Source organism: Phaenicophaeus curvirostris, chromosome 10 (assembly GCF_032191515.1).
Source record: "Phaenicophaeus curvirostris isolate KB17595 chromosome 10, BPBGC_Pcur_1.0, whole genome shotgun sequence".
Lineage (NCBI taxonomy): Eukaryota > Metazoa > Chordata > Aves > Cuculiformes > Cuculidae > Phaenicophaeus > Phaenicophaeus curvirostris.
The window spans coordinates 9,623,686-9,638,169 of record NC_091401.1 but is presented as its reverse complement, the minus strand read 5'-3'; the positions used below and the strand labels follow the sequence as shown (position 1 = coordinate 9,638,169).

General features: G+C 39.1%; 1 protein-coding gene across 1 annotated transcript in view; it reads right to left on the bottom strand.

The window, feature by feature from the left end:
* Positions 1-14,484, bottom strand: part of SLC9A9 (solute carrier family 9 member A9) — a 191,921-nt gene that overhangs the window by 116,911 nt on the left and 60,526 nt on the right. Inside the window, exon 7 of the mRNA XM_069865160.1 lies at positions 27-165. Coding sequence (XP_069721261.1) covers positions 27-165 — 139 coding nt within the window. The remainder of the gene's footprint in view (positions 1-26; positions 166-14,484) is intronic.

The window sequence follows — 14,484 nt, the reverse complement described above, 5'->3', positions numbered from 1 at the left end:
CATTGAAAACAAACTACAAAGGATATCAAAGCTGTGACAACAGCATAAGAGGATCCCATGGCAAATGATCCAGCAAAGATCCCCAGGAAATTTCCAACTGATTGGAAGAAAGCAGCAGCATCAAATGTATTAGGATTCTCCTTAGGACTGTAAATAGATATAGAGCTGAAAAGACAACAAAGGGATGGGGGAAAAGGAGAGAAAATGGAATAATGAATTAAATAACAATTTTATGATATTGCAATCAATAAATGGAAATGGGCATTTTTAGGGACTTAAAATGCAAAACAAGGCTTCTCTGGGCTGACAGCAGGTGGGAGAGCAAAGTAGACAGGGACCGAGGAGGGTGTGGGAAAAATGGTTTATTTTCAAGGTATCACATTGGAAATCAATAGTTGTCCGCCAGTCAGTAAACATTTTTTTACTAGAAGTACCATAAAGAATATTGTTTCCAGGCCAACTAAACATTAAAAGGTGGTAGGTGTATAAGAAAACTGCAGGGAAGATAGATAACTTTGAATTATTTATTGGCCATGTGTCTTCAGAGCATTACATATTCACAAATATTCTTGATAAAAAGTGCAGCTTTATGGCTGAGGCTCAAATGGGTGACACAAATCACTGCAGGTATCACATCTGCGGCAGCAATCTTGTCATAAACCACCTAGTAGTTTCCCTCTCAGTGTAACCCTTCATAAATAGGGCTGAAAATGTATCAAGAGCTCAACAATGGGAAACCTTGCAGACCGAATGAATGTTGCTCCACAGAAAGAACCTGCCGCGGTTGCCAAAGGTCATCTGTACCCTACCCATGAGTGCAGCCATCAGGAGTATTTCTGAATGTGAAATGATGCCGCCAAAGGGCAGGCCACACACTGAAGCATTTTTGAGTTTGAGTTGCCATTTGCCAGTAGTCAGTTGCTGCCCAGAAGACTATTAACACTAAGTATGCTTGCTGAAACATTGAATTTAAGAGATACAAAATAACTCTAAGCCTTCCAAAGTCATTGAGGAAACTTTTAGATTATTGTGATTATGTTGCTTTCAGTACTGTAGGTCTTTTACGTTCATTGTCAAAGAAAATGTACTGAGCTTGGCACTGGATTCCAGAAAGCAGCTTGGATTGCTGGAAAATGATTGATATTTTAAACATTAAAAATTTAGAATTTTTAAAATGTTTTAGATACTTTCAGCTCTTGCATATTAAGAATGTGACCCCTGCAGTCTGATGTCTTCCATCTGGAGACGAGGCTTAGAGATGAAGCTCTGTATGGAGGATTTCCTAAACAGTTGCATTCATGTGGGAATATCCACATAACATGAAGACATGTGAAAACATTCTCATGCTTTCAGTCTGCAAAAAAGGCACAAGGATTCTAAGGGCACACGGTGGAGCACCACTAAGTACAGGTGGTGAATACATATCCACTACAACAGAAATTGCTAGGCACCAAAATCTGATGTCTCTGGTTATGCTGATTAGCACCACCACAAAACCAGTGAGGTGATTTGTAGCAGAATGTGCTATTAATGTAACTACACAAAATATTCTTCTCAGCAGAAATGCTGACCAACAACATGTCAACAAAATTTTCAGTTCTCTTCCAACTATGACTCTCTTAGACCAGGGATCAGTTATAATTCTTTGCTTTACTTGCCTGCAGATCATTCTTAAAATGTTTGCCATCTCTGGTCTACCTAAAATTTATTGTTTTAGATCCCGTGAGAAATAATGAACTATATTAAGGCATAGATATATTCTTTAAATCAAAGGAAATCCTATCAGCTGCAATACTGTATGATTATAGTCTGATTTACTAAGCGTGTTTTGGGTGCTTAGAGATAGCTTGGGTTTGTTACTTAAAGCTGAAGCTACTTGGCAGTGTAACCAGCATGGACAGATCTAAAAATTACAGTCATGTCTTGGCAACAAAGCAGCCACTTGGTACTCTGGTATTTGCCCCAAAATAAGTGCACAAGGGACGGCAGCTGCTGTTCTGATTGCTTAGTGACCTATCCATCAGGAATTGATCTTTTCTGCCTCTGGTGCTGCCCTAAGCATTGAGTGGTGAATTCATAGATGTCAGCCCGACTACACCCTAAAATCAAGGAGAGTTGTTCTATTATTCTGATGGGCTCTGCCCATGGGAGGAATGCGCAGTAATGAAAAGTAAAACAAAAAATCTTGACATGGAGTGAAAGTTTAGTAGTCAAATGTAAGCTACGGCTATTCATTGACTTTTTATTAAGTATGTTAACCTTAAGACAAGAAAAGTTGACTTTATTAAGATCAGTTTGGTTTCCACTTTGCCCTTCAATTTACCAACAGCTTTCAGGAATGGAGAAAACTAAAAGAAAGTATCCTATTCTTACTGTAGTTATTTCAGGAACAAATACAGAGTGACTCATTCTCACTGGGAAATTTTTCTGCTCCTTGTGCCCCCCAAACCCCACGGCTTTCTAAAAGCACCATAACACAACATGTGCTCATTATGCGAACTGTGCTTTCTGATCTAAATTTTTCCAGAACTTGGGTTTCCCTACAGCTAAAAGAGTATTTCGTTGTATTTTTAATTTTGCATTATTCTGTATTAGAGCTATTATTTCTTTTTCTGAATGTATTTCTTGGGTTTTTTTAACCCTTTCAAACATCTAAAGAACATACTAATTTACCTGATAATTTCTCTGTATAAGCTGCATTTCAACAGAAGACATTTTTATCCTGTTATCTCAGTACTTCCTGCCAAGCCAATTATTTGACCTAAAAGCAAAATTGCAAAGTCTAACACTAGAGAGAACTGTAATTAAACGTACAGTGCCTCTACTCTTCTTTCTTTTCCTCAGAGAGCAATTCAAGAAACACGCTGGCATGACTTCTCATTTCTGCTATCTGCTCTGTGCCTGACACAAAAGGGGTTGATTGCAGTTCATTAACAAGCAGTGTGTGTGGATTTGACACTAAAGTTGAAACTATTTAGGTTTTAATATTAGAGGCTTTCTAACTGTTGATCTAGTATAATGAAAAATAGGTTTATTTCTGTAAATTTGTATCAGAGGTGTATTAAGCAAATCTTGGAAATAAATGCAGTAGAAAACTGTTCTCAGAGATTGATAAATGAACAGAACTAACGATAAAGATCTACCACCAATAATGAGTTAAAGTGGAGGACAGGAATAAAAGTTTTTTTATTGGGTCCTCACTGACTGCTTTATAGACTTATCTCACAAATGCCCACCCTCATCCCTGGCATCTATCCATCTGTAAGTTTGGTAACTTCTGCCTCTCCTACAGGTAGAAGTAAAGATTAATAATTAGCTCCTTTACTGGTTCTTACAGGGATAAGCTAGCACTTCCTATATCAGCAAACTATTTAACAGATCCCTTTATTCTTTCCAGTTCTTCTGTGCTTCCTTAACCAAACAACAATGGGGAGGGTCAAGTGCTTTTAAAGCTTTCAAAAAGGAAATACAGGCAATATTTATTTATACAATAAATTGCAAGTTAGGATGGTAGCTTTTGCTTGAAGCACAAAGTTTGTTCTAGTTGAACCACAATGACCATCCTGTTCTTCCATCCTCTCATCTGTTAAGATCATTTTAGGATGAAAGCTCAGTATGTGAAGGATGTTTTGATCTTTGGTCTTATACGGGGATATGATACTAAAGTTCTCTATAACAAGCAGAGGTGCTGCTGCAACAGAAAGAGTACAGTCATGTTTCCAGTTACATCTTATTTGATTGCTTTTTACATCTTCAGTTATTTTCTCATTTATAATCTCATATAATTTATAATCTCATTTATATTCTCATATAATCTCATTTGTCGATAAGATCCTCTTCTTCCTGTAAGCTTTCCCAGCCTGGGAATGTTACACAATGTGTCTTTCTTTCAAAAAAAACCCTCAAAGCATTTAGGATTAGAGCAAAGACTTTTCAGTAAATCATGGAAGTGTTTTGAGGAAAAATCAGTAGGAGAGTTGAAATCTTGTATCCTACTTTTTGTTGCTGTCAAGGGCTGGATGTCTAGGGCTAGTGCGGCAGCATCAGATATAGAGATGTTAATCAGTTGTAATGAGGAACAGTAAAAAGATCCTTGGTGTTGATATAAGCCCAAGAGATGCAACATGCATATCAGGTGAATTTTAGAAAAAGGCAATAAGCTGATGAAAATACACTTAGCATCAGAAGAAAAATGGATGCACAGAGCAGAAAATTTCTAAGTGTATCATGTGGAATCAATGGTTAGAAATAACCAGTAAACAAACTGTTTTATTCCTTTCTTCATCCTTCTGCCTATTTGACCAATATGATAATAAACAGTGTATTATCTTTGGAGAAGAATAATTCTTTCTATTTGCGAAGTCAAAGGGCTGCTTCCTGCCCAGTGGTCCTCCTCCTCTTTTCTGCACTAGTGTGTCTCACACAACATGGTACAGAAGAGAATCATACTGGAAAAGACAGGAAGGTTGGATATTCCTTAAAATACCTTAATTGAATGAAGTGGGTTCTCCCTCAGGTGATAAATAAATATAGAACTATGCAATGATTTCACCAGCTGCTAATTAAGAAAAAAAAAAAAAAAAACAGGCCAGGAAAAGAAAATTATTCTAGAGTTCAAGGTTGTTTTTAAGAGAGAAAGAAGGTTATTTTTTCCTGACACTACACTTACACAGAACAAGGTAGGTTGCTATACTGTGTTAGAAAATTTGGAGCTTTCAGATAATCAGCCTGAACTGAACAGTTCCTGTTCTCACACAACTTTTTAACTATGTAGTTTTCCTAGAAGTGTTGAAATAAATCTGAAAAGACAGAACTGTATTTTTCCTATAATGTAAGTATTTGAACTAGGACCTTGATGTGAAAGTGTGTGCCTAGCACCAGAGACCTAAAGCTTCTCTTGGCAAGTTTTCGCTTAGTAAAGCCTTCCAGGCTTTCTCATAAAACAGCTCCTCACACAGTAATAATAAGTAGACAAACTATAAAAATGAAAAGACATGAGATAAGATTCAGGTGTGAGTACGCTAAGCCAACAAAATCACATATGAAGTACAGAAAGTTTAGTAGGCAATTAAGGGAAAGCAAAGAGACACTCCAGCAGAGGAAAGCTTTAGGACTAGCTAAAGCAGCCAGTTATAACAGTAGCGTGAGACAAATACAGAGAAATCCTCTAGATGAAATTTTCCAACAACAAACAAGCTTACTGTATTTTTCAGACGTGTTTGAAACACTGATCAGTAAGCGAATGCACAGAAGGTGCATTAAAAGAACATAGATGAGTGTTCTGTGCATCCTCCTGTATAAAGAAATCTGTCTCCCTGGGATTTATTCCTGACAATATTTGCAAGTGTTTAGAGAGTTAAGGATCCAGAAACATGGATTTCACAGAAATACCCATATTAAGCTTTCTATTTATATATGTATAGGAACTGCAGAGGAAAAGAATTCCTGGTGGCTGAGTGACTGGCATCCGAACTTTCCTTTTTCTGAATAGCAAAACCTTTGTTCTCCTCAGCATGGTGCATTTGCTTCCTCTCTTCTCTGTCCTAGCCTTTGTTCCTTTCCAGGTTTTCCCAGACTTCATGAACTATTCTAGGACATTTTATTTTGATTAGTTTAAACCAAACTTACACATAGTGTTGTTGCACACGAGACTTTGCTGTTTACAGAAACCTTTCATAGAATCATAGAATGGTTTGAGTTGGAAGGGACCTTAAAGCCCATCCAGTTCCAGCCCCCCTGCCATGGGCAGGGACACCTCCCACTGGATCAGGCTGCTCAAAACCCCGTCCAACGTGGCCTTGAACACCTCCAGGGATGGGGCAGCCACAACTTCCCTGGGCAACCTTTGCTAGGGCCTCACCACTCTCATTGTGAAGAATTTATTCCTAATGTCTAGTCTTCCCCTCTCCAATTTATAGCTATTCCCCCTCGTCCTATCACTACATGCCTTTGTAACCTTTCTAACTTTTGTAACCTTTCTCAGAATGGATTTGCTATCAGGTAGCTGATGGCAGATGGCAAAACACCAGCAATGCTGGAAAAGTAAAGCTGTCACAGACTTTGTGGAAAAAAAGTTTTCTGATTGATGAGGGAAAGCAACATCTGCATAAAAATAAAAAAGGAATCCAGGGTCTCTGCTAGATTTTTCACTTAACATAAAACATCGTAGGCTAGTTCTAATAATAAATTCAGGCCCCTTTTTAGGTGACATCAGCATTCTCATGAATGAATTCTCATGCTGAGGTAACTGCATAGCTTACTAAGGTTTTCACTGGTATTACAAAGCTGCTGTAGCATTCGAGTGACTCTGTCCCTCGACTTGGGCAGTCAGAAATCAGCTTAGCTCATTGGGAGTCATTTTTGGCATCTAATGATAAATATCATCTACACTGGTAACTAGTTCAGTTTTCTTCTGTGCTCAGGCCTGAGCTGACACATGGCAGCAGCTTGCAGTACAGCCAGAGAAAGTAGCAGATAGTCTGTGTTAGCTGCAGTCTTTTCCTAACGCAGATCTTAGTTCTCATCTTCCCTCACACGTCAGGGATGGCAGGAAGTCTGTCATTCTCCCTCCTACTCCTCTGCCTCCTTAGCCATTACCTTTAGGAAGCTTCCTTTTCCTCTTTAGGGAGCCTTAGAAATCACCTCTTTATCATCATGATCCCATTCTTGCCCTCAAAATTCTACCGCTTTTGCATTAAACTGTCCTGGTAGCTCACCCGCCGTAACGGAGTTGAACCCAGTATCCTGGTGCCAAGGAAAAACCTCTGGAAGCCCTTCCTGACAGAGCGAGCATCTTGTCCCTCTGATCCTGATCAGAACTCAGTCACTACAGACCTGTAGTCACTACGGACATGTAGAAAGGAGATGCAAGATGACAGTTTTGACAATGAGTAATGACCTACTGGGCCTGCAGGCTGAACAATTTCAAGTCTAAAGTCATATCTGATCTGGCGTGGAGCTTTACCCCTTTGCATCTGAGAAATTGTATATGCTGTCCTAGCAGATCTGTACAAGTATCTTAACTTCCCATTACCTTGTTCAAGGCAAATACTACCCTATTTTCATCTATGGCAGAAAGAAATCCCAATGAACAGCAACTGGACTTAAAAATCTTTGTAGAAGAAAACTAAGGCTTTTATTGTAAAATATGTTAGCAGTTACACGAGGCTTTAAATAACTGCACTTGCTTCTAAATGTTCATTAATCTATTTGAAAATATCAGTAATTTTCCAGTTACATCTCTTTTCTGAAAAGCCTGTCTCATATCTTTAAGAGGAATGAAGCACATCAGCAGAAAACAGATGGCTGATAGTGGGTCATCTGTGATGGCATGTGCCGTGTTCTGTGTTATGCTGTTACCAGGGTCTGACTGTACTTACTTTCTTCATATACTGCTAGACCTTTATCTCCTGTCACCTTTATATTATTATTCTTTGAGATATCATTCTTCGCCTTTGTTTTACCTTTGCATTGCTTGTGAGCCACTAGCCTCCAAAGTTACACAGAGCAGAGCTGATAAATATTTATCAGAAACATTTGCACAACCTTCCATTTATATGACAGTTCTTACCATTAGCCTGGGATGAGAAGACCCTGAAAAAAAGTGTTCTATAAGCAAAGGGGAAAGAGTTCAATGTGCTCTTGAAAACCTAATTCAATCCACAGCTCTGGTTTATTTGCACAGAAGTTGCAAAACATTGTGCTATGGGATTTAATTTATACACACAGAGTTCAAAGAATAGGATGTCAGACCACACTAACAAGACGCTGACTGATGTGTCCATAGGAGGTAGCAAAGGTGCTTACTGGAAGGATCAGTGCTTTTAATTACCACCCGTCGCCTTGTACTGACATTGTTGGGGTAACTCCAGGATGAGACAATGAAACTTTCAACTACCCTCATCTTTCACAGGGGCTACACTCTTACTAGTAAACATGACATTTACCCATGCCAATTGAATACTGCTTCCTGTTGATAAAACGTTGTAGACTTGTTGTTGCCTGTGCCGAGTGCCTCGCATTAGAACGCTGCAGCAGATTACCACAAAATGACTATGATTTACCGTCATTCTGCTTGAACACCCTACATGGGAAACTGCCTCAAACTACCATAACAACAATGAGCATCTGAAGTAACTCCACCGATTCAACGCAGTTGTTCCAGATTTATATTGGTGTCAAAAAAAAAATAGAATATGACCCAAACACTTCAAGGAACATTTCAAGGAGCTTGGTTAGCCATGAAAAATCCTTTGCCCCTTTGAGCAACTAGTAGAGATTAAGTGGAAACAGTTTGCACAGAACCTTTACTGATTCATAATTTTCTTATAATCGCACAGCCCATGATTTTGCTCAGGAGAAGCTTAGGACTGAAATAACAGAAAATGATGTATATTTTATACCAGACAGTACTCCTTTCATTTAGGGTTTGACTCATCGTCATAATGTTGTAGCAGAACTCACTGCACCTGCCTGCAGGTGAAATGCTGAGGGATGAATAGCAGCCTTGCATTTGGAAAAATAGTGAGTCCTCATGCTTCACTAATGCGTAGTCCTACTCACATCAGCCCCCTTTGGGGTTTAAATCAACTTCTCCCTGAGAGTTTGTTGGTTAAACAGTGCTACAGGACTCTATAATAATCTTCTCTGAAATTCCCTTGAATAAGCCTGAATGAAGGGGTGAAGGGGCAATGTCAGATTGCTTAGCTGATCGATGAAAGAACATATATAGCAGGTACTTCATTTAATATTCAAAGAGCTTTCTTTACTGTGGCCTCTGCTTATGAAGATCCCGAGACTCATGGGTTCAAGGGTGGTGCATCCAATTTCTTTTCACAGACAGAGCTCCAAGTTCACAGGAGACCTGTCTACAGACAGCTCAATGCTTCCAGACAGTAGCATGAAGAAGTGCTTAAGTGCCCAGTCCTCCTCATCATAAGGAAAACAAACAGCCTGTTTCTTCACTGCCTCTCTCCTCTTTGTCAGCAAAACAGAAAAGAAACCTATTCCTACCCCTGGTCTGCCAAGCCTCAACTGCTCTCTGTAACTCCTCTGTTTTAAATATAACAGCAGATGTAAAGCTTACCCATGAATGTCGAAGAGGAAGGACAGAATTGGGAGTCTGTTACTGGTGATGCATTACAGAGATTTCAAAGCATTAAGGAAGGAAGCAGGAGAAACAGAAAGGAGACTATATCTTTTGATTTGTACCAGATCTCAGTCTATTAGAAATACAATATCTGATCCACATGCTTTCATAAATTTTTCTCAGGCACAACAGAAGTAGTTTTGGGATTTATTCTATTTTTCTGCTATGTTACCTGCCTGCAATAAACTGTCCATGACACAAAAGAAATATAATGAAGCTGGACCAAATACTAATCTTTATTCAGAATAAACTTAGAGTTTAGTAAGTCGTCAATGAAGTAGGGATATTCTTTGTCTGTTAAGAGATTTTTAAGCTACTCTTTGTGTTTCAAATATTGCATCCCAGACAGAGCTAAGCCTGCTGCTGTAGAGGATGCAGATGGTCGCTGGAGCGGATGGAGAGTCTATGGCCAATACTGAACTGCTGTGCCCAATATCTGGCCTGTCAACACCCGCAGGCTTTTTCACTTCCCAAATGTTTTCTGTAAGAGATTAAGAAAGCAGCCCCCAGTCTCCTTTTACACAATCTTGAGCATCTTTAGGAACTTGTGAACAGAGCACTACGCTGAGGGGCCTGATGCTGAATGTGATTGATGAAGATAAACTACATTATATCCCATAAAAATTAGAGTGAAAAGAGTCTGAAAGTCTATCTAAAGTCTATCTATGAGAACATAGCTGGTATGAAAATGAGATTTTCAAATCTCTGTGCCCCTATCGACTTTTTTTGTGTGCCTGCCAAACAGATGATAATTTTTGCCTCTTGCTAATCTGGATTTGAGATGAGCCAGTAATCTAAAGAAGAAAATCTTTTTAATCTCCTGAGCAGTTCAATCCCACCTACATTTTGTTATTGAAAACATTTTCTATATTTTCCTTTTTAAAAATGGAAAGACTGAGGGAAAAGGACTCTAGCATTGTCTGAATGAAATACTATCCTGATAACAGAGCTTCTCACACAAATATTAGTTCCACTTCTATTGCTTTATAATAAATGGTTGCAGCTGTTGCCATGGCAATTTTCATTTTTAAAAATGTATCCAAGCAAAGACAAGAAATGCAGCTGTTATCATGAAAAAGTCTAAAATAAATCCAGATGTGAATTGTACGCTCTAGTGTTGGCGGTAATAACATCAGAAAGAAAACATGTTACCTGTTTTGTCTTCCTGATATACTGGAGCTGCGGATGGGGATTAGGGATATTCTGAATTGTAGGTCTCTGTTCCTGATCCAAATATAGCAAATGAACAGAACAAAATCTAACCTTAGGGAAAGGCACTTTACTTGCTAGAAAAGCTGGTCAGTCTTGCATAGAGAATGGCAGTAATGTTCCTGTAGGAGCAAGGTAGGCCTGAAGCTCTCCTCATTTACCTTTCTGATAATACACTAGCATTTTGGTTTTTACAGCTTACAAAGAGAAAAATTCAAACCATGGTAGTAATTTTCAAATTACAATCTCACCTATTGCTTGTTGTCTTATTGCTCTGTGTCCTGAAGTTCTTTAAAATCCCTGCTATACCTTGAATGTTAGACACACAACATCAAAATTACTGGGCAGTGCTCTACAAAGGATGTGTAATGCAACAAGTCCCAACACGGGTACTAATAGTCACCTGCTGGAAAAAGGCACCGTGATGAGAAGGTGTAGTCTATTTAAGTCACTTTACAGAAAAAGCTATTTAAAGAGAGAGTTTCTGAGAAGGTGAAAGAATAGTGCTGGACTTCTTTCAAAGTGACAAAAAAGAATTTGGAGTTGTATCTCTAGCAAATGCTGACTGAGAAGGAGTTGCTCACAGAATGAACAAGAGAGCTGTTTAAAGACAGGCTGCATGCTCTGACAGAATATGGGATGTGAGTTGAAAGGTGGCTTTGCTTCTGTCGTGTACCTTTGCTTGCCTAGGAGCTGCAAAAGGCTACTTTGGCTGCAGCCATTCTAAACTGTAGCTGTCTGTCTGTAGCCTCAGTGGTTCCTTTCAGCAGCTGGGGGCTGCTGAGAACAGCAATGCAGCTGCTGAACCTCGGTGAATCATAGAATCATAGAATAACCAGGTTGGAAGAGACCCACCAGATCATTGACTCCAACCATTCCTATCAAACACTAAACCATGCCCCTTAGCACCTCGTCCACCCGTCCCTTAAACACCTCCAGGGAAGGTGAATCAACCACCTCCCTGGGCAGCCTGTTCCAGTGCCCAATGACCCTTTCTGTGAAAATTTTTTTCCTAATGTCCAGCCTAAATCTCCCCTGGCGGAGCTTGAGGCCATTCCCTCTTGTCCTGTCCCCTGTCACTTGGGAGAAGAGGCCAGCACCCTCCTCTCTACAACCTCCTTTCAGGTAGTTGGAGAGAGCAGTGAGCTCTCCCCTCAGCCTCCTCTTCTCCAGGCTAAACAACCCCAGCTCTCCAGCTGCTCCTCGTAAGACTTGTTCTCCAGCCCCTTCACCAGCTTTGTTGCTCTTCTCTGGACTCGCTCCAGAGCCTCAACATCCTTCTTGTGGTGAGGGGCCCAGAACTGAACACAGGATTCGAGGAGTGGTCTCACCAGTGCCAAGTACAGAGTTGTTTTGCTCAAGTGTTAAGTCAGTGGTGATTATGACACTTGCAAATACCTTTTACTCTGGAGGATTACTCAACTGGAGTCATAGCGAAATGGAACAAAGAGGAGGAATCACAAGCTAGGCAGTGAAGTTAACATGGAGAGAATTCAGTCACAATATTTAAGGCAATCACAATGGTTAAAATTCTTATTATTGTTAAAGATTATAGTAAGAAGAGAATCCTAGAACACATACATCCCATATTTCTGACTTCTATCTTAAGGGATGTTTTTCTCAAAACTTTTGGTACAGCCTTTATTTCCCTTTCCCTGTGACAGGAGTGTCAGATGATCAGCAAGCTTTAAGTAGCGCTACATTAGCACAGGCTACTCTTGAAGAACAATCTGACTGGTAATTGGAATCTTGAAAATAATCTGAATATTAAAATCATAAAAGGCCTCCATAGTTTCCTAAATATACCACAAATCACCTAGTCAGAAACCTTGTACTAAACATATTGGATTGGAGTTCTTGGTTTGATAAGAATACACTATTTATAAGTACATATGCTAAGGTTTTTGGATGTATAACTGACAGCTGGTCATGAACTATTCCTCTGTGGTAAGATTAAAAGACTTAAGTAAGATCTCTCATTGTTTAAAATTAAGATAGATGTTATTATCTGTAGCCTAGATCCCATGCAGTGTGGAAGATCTCACAGAAATGATAGGCAGCCAAACAGACAATTCTTCCTTCTGGATTTGTGAAGACTTCATTGATTTATGGATAAACATTTAGTAAAATCAACTAATTTCCATCACTTAGTTTTAAAATAGATACCTTCCCCAGACAGGCAGTTCCATGAGGCTTAAACACAGCTATTAATACAATGAAAAGAATTCTAACTAGCTTCATTACTTTCATAATTACTAGAGTGAAGGCGTCTTGCCTCACAAACTTTTCTATTCACCTCACTCTAACAGTGCACAATGAAAAAACTCTCCTTGCTCTGGGCTAATCCAGAAGCTGAAAGGAAAACTGGGAATATCTTAAAATGATGGTTTAGAAATACCTCCAACATTACTCTGTAGTAATTAAAATACTGTAAAAAAAAATACTGTAAAAGATGTACACTATTAAATCATCCAGGAGGTTAGAGGCTGAGATATTTCTTTCAGGAATATTCTCATATAGTCTAACCCTTTCCCAGTGTGTCTGAGGCTCAGAAGAGCAGTCTGCAAGGTGTGCTGTTATTCTCATTTCTCTCAATATTATTTCTGGCTGTGCTTGCTTCAGATCAGTAGAACAATGTAGAAAGGAAGAACTGTTTGATTTCTTGTAAGTGAGTATAAATATGCAATAATTGGACTACAAAATGAATATGAATGCTGCATGCTTTAAAATTGTTTATCTGTTGTGAGATTGTGTAATGGAGAAAACACTCTGGGAAAATTGTAGCTATTAGTTTATTCAATGTATTGTTGAGGTGCTATTTGATTCAAAGTTTGAATCATTTTTAAACCTTTCTTTTCAAAATCCAAATTCTAACATCACTAGATATCCCCGGAAATGTACTGAAATTTAATAATGAATCTAAATAACATACACATGCACATTACATTCATAAGATGTAATTAGCAATTAGTTAGGGAACATCACAGTACCAAACACATTAAGAGGAAACTGATAACAAGACTAGATTTTTATTTTGATACAATGATCTTTACTGCCAATGTTCATAAGCCTCATTTCCCCAAATGCAGCAGAAATGAGCTAGCTTTGTCACACTGTCCTCTCTCAGGGCTGCTCACACAAATGCTGTGTTCTTCCCTCTCTCTCAGTCTAGCTCATACCTGCAGTATGCCAGGTGATGCTCTTTTCGTGAAGACCCTTCCTTCCTTCCTTCCTTCCTTCCTTCCTGAGAACCACATAATTGCAAAGCTTTCTCACTGTACCACTCTGCAATTCAGACTCGTCACTTCTAAAGGGGGGAAAGAGGAAATTACCCATATGTTACCTGTGTGCTTTTCCCTCTAATGAAAATGTGCCAAAGAGGAGTAATTTTTTAAGTTTTCTGAAATGTTTAGTTGACAGATCTCAACAGCAATTTGATAAACTTCCTCAGCTAAAAATCTAAAACTTAAATATTATATTTTCCCTGCAATTGCTGCACCCCAAACTCTGCCATCTGCTGTTTTACGAGCCTTTAGGACTGACCAGCAGCATCGCTCTCTCTGATCCTCATTATATCCTCTGTTTGTCACAACATTATAAGGAAGATAACAGAAAGGTGCATGTATCAGAAATAGATACAGGTTATCTCTTGGCTTTAGAGAATGAAGGAGAGCAGTTTAAGAAATTATGGTCCTAGCTTATCTTTGGAAATAGTTTCTTTCCATCTCAGACGGAAGACAAAAACACTGGTGACTGGATCTGAGTCACTCAATTCAGGGGAATGGGTAGAGCGAGATAGAGATGGCAACCCTTGTCTATTGAAAAGATGAAGAAGGAAGAATTGAGACCAAAAGCAGGCAGGAACAGTGACAGAATGGAGCTCTGTAACCATTGGAATAAATCCTCAGAGTAGAAATTTGCTGAGTCTCATCATTTAAGTAGCTATGAAATGCAGTAGCTACAGGTGTACAAGGTATATGACCTCTCCTCCTGCTGTGCCTGGTGCTCAAGGAAGGCAGTTGCATGCTGCTGTTATCAATTATTCTCCTTGCTCAAATAACAGAAGTCTATTCAGAAATCATTAAAGCTCCTAATCCAGAATGTGAAACATGCACACTGAAATAATG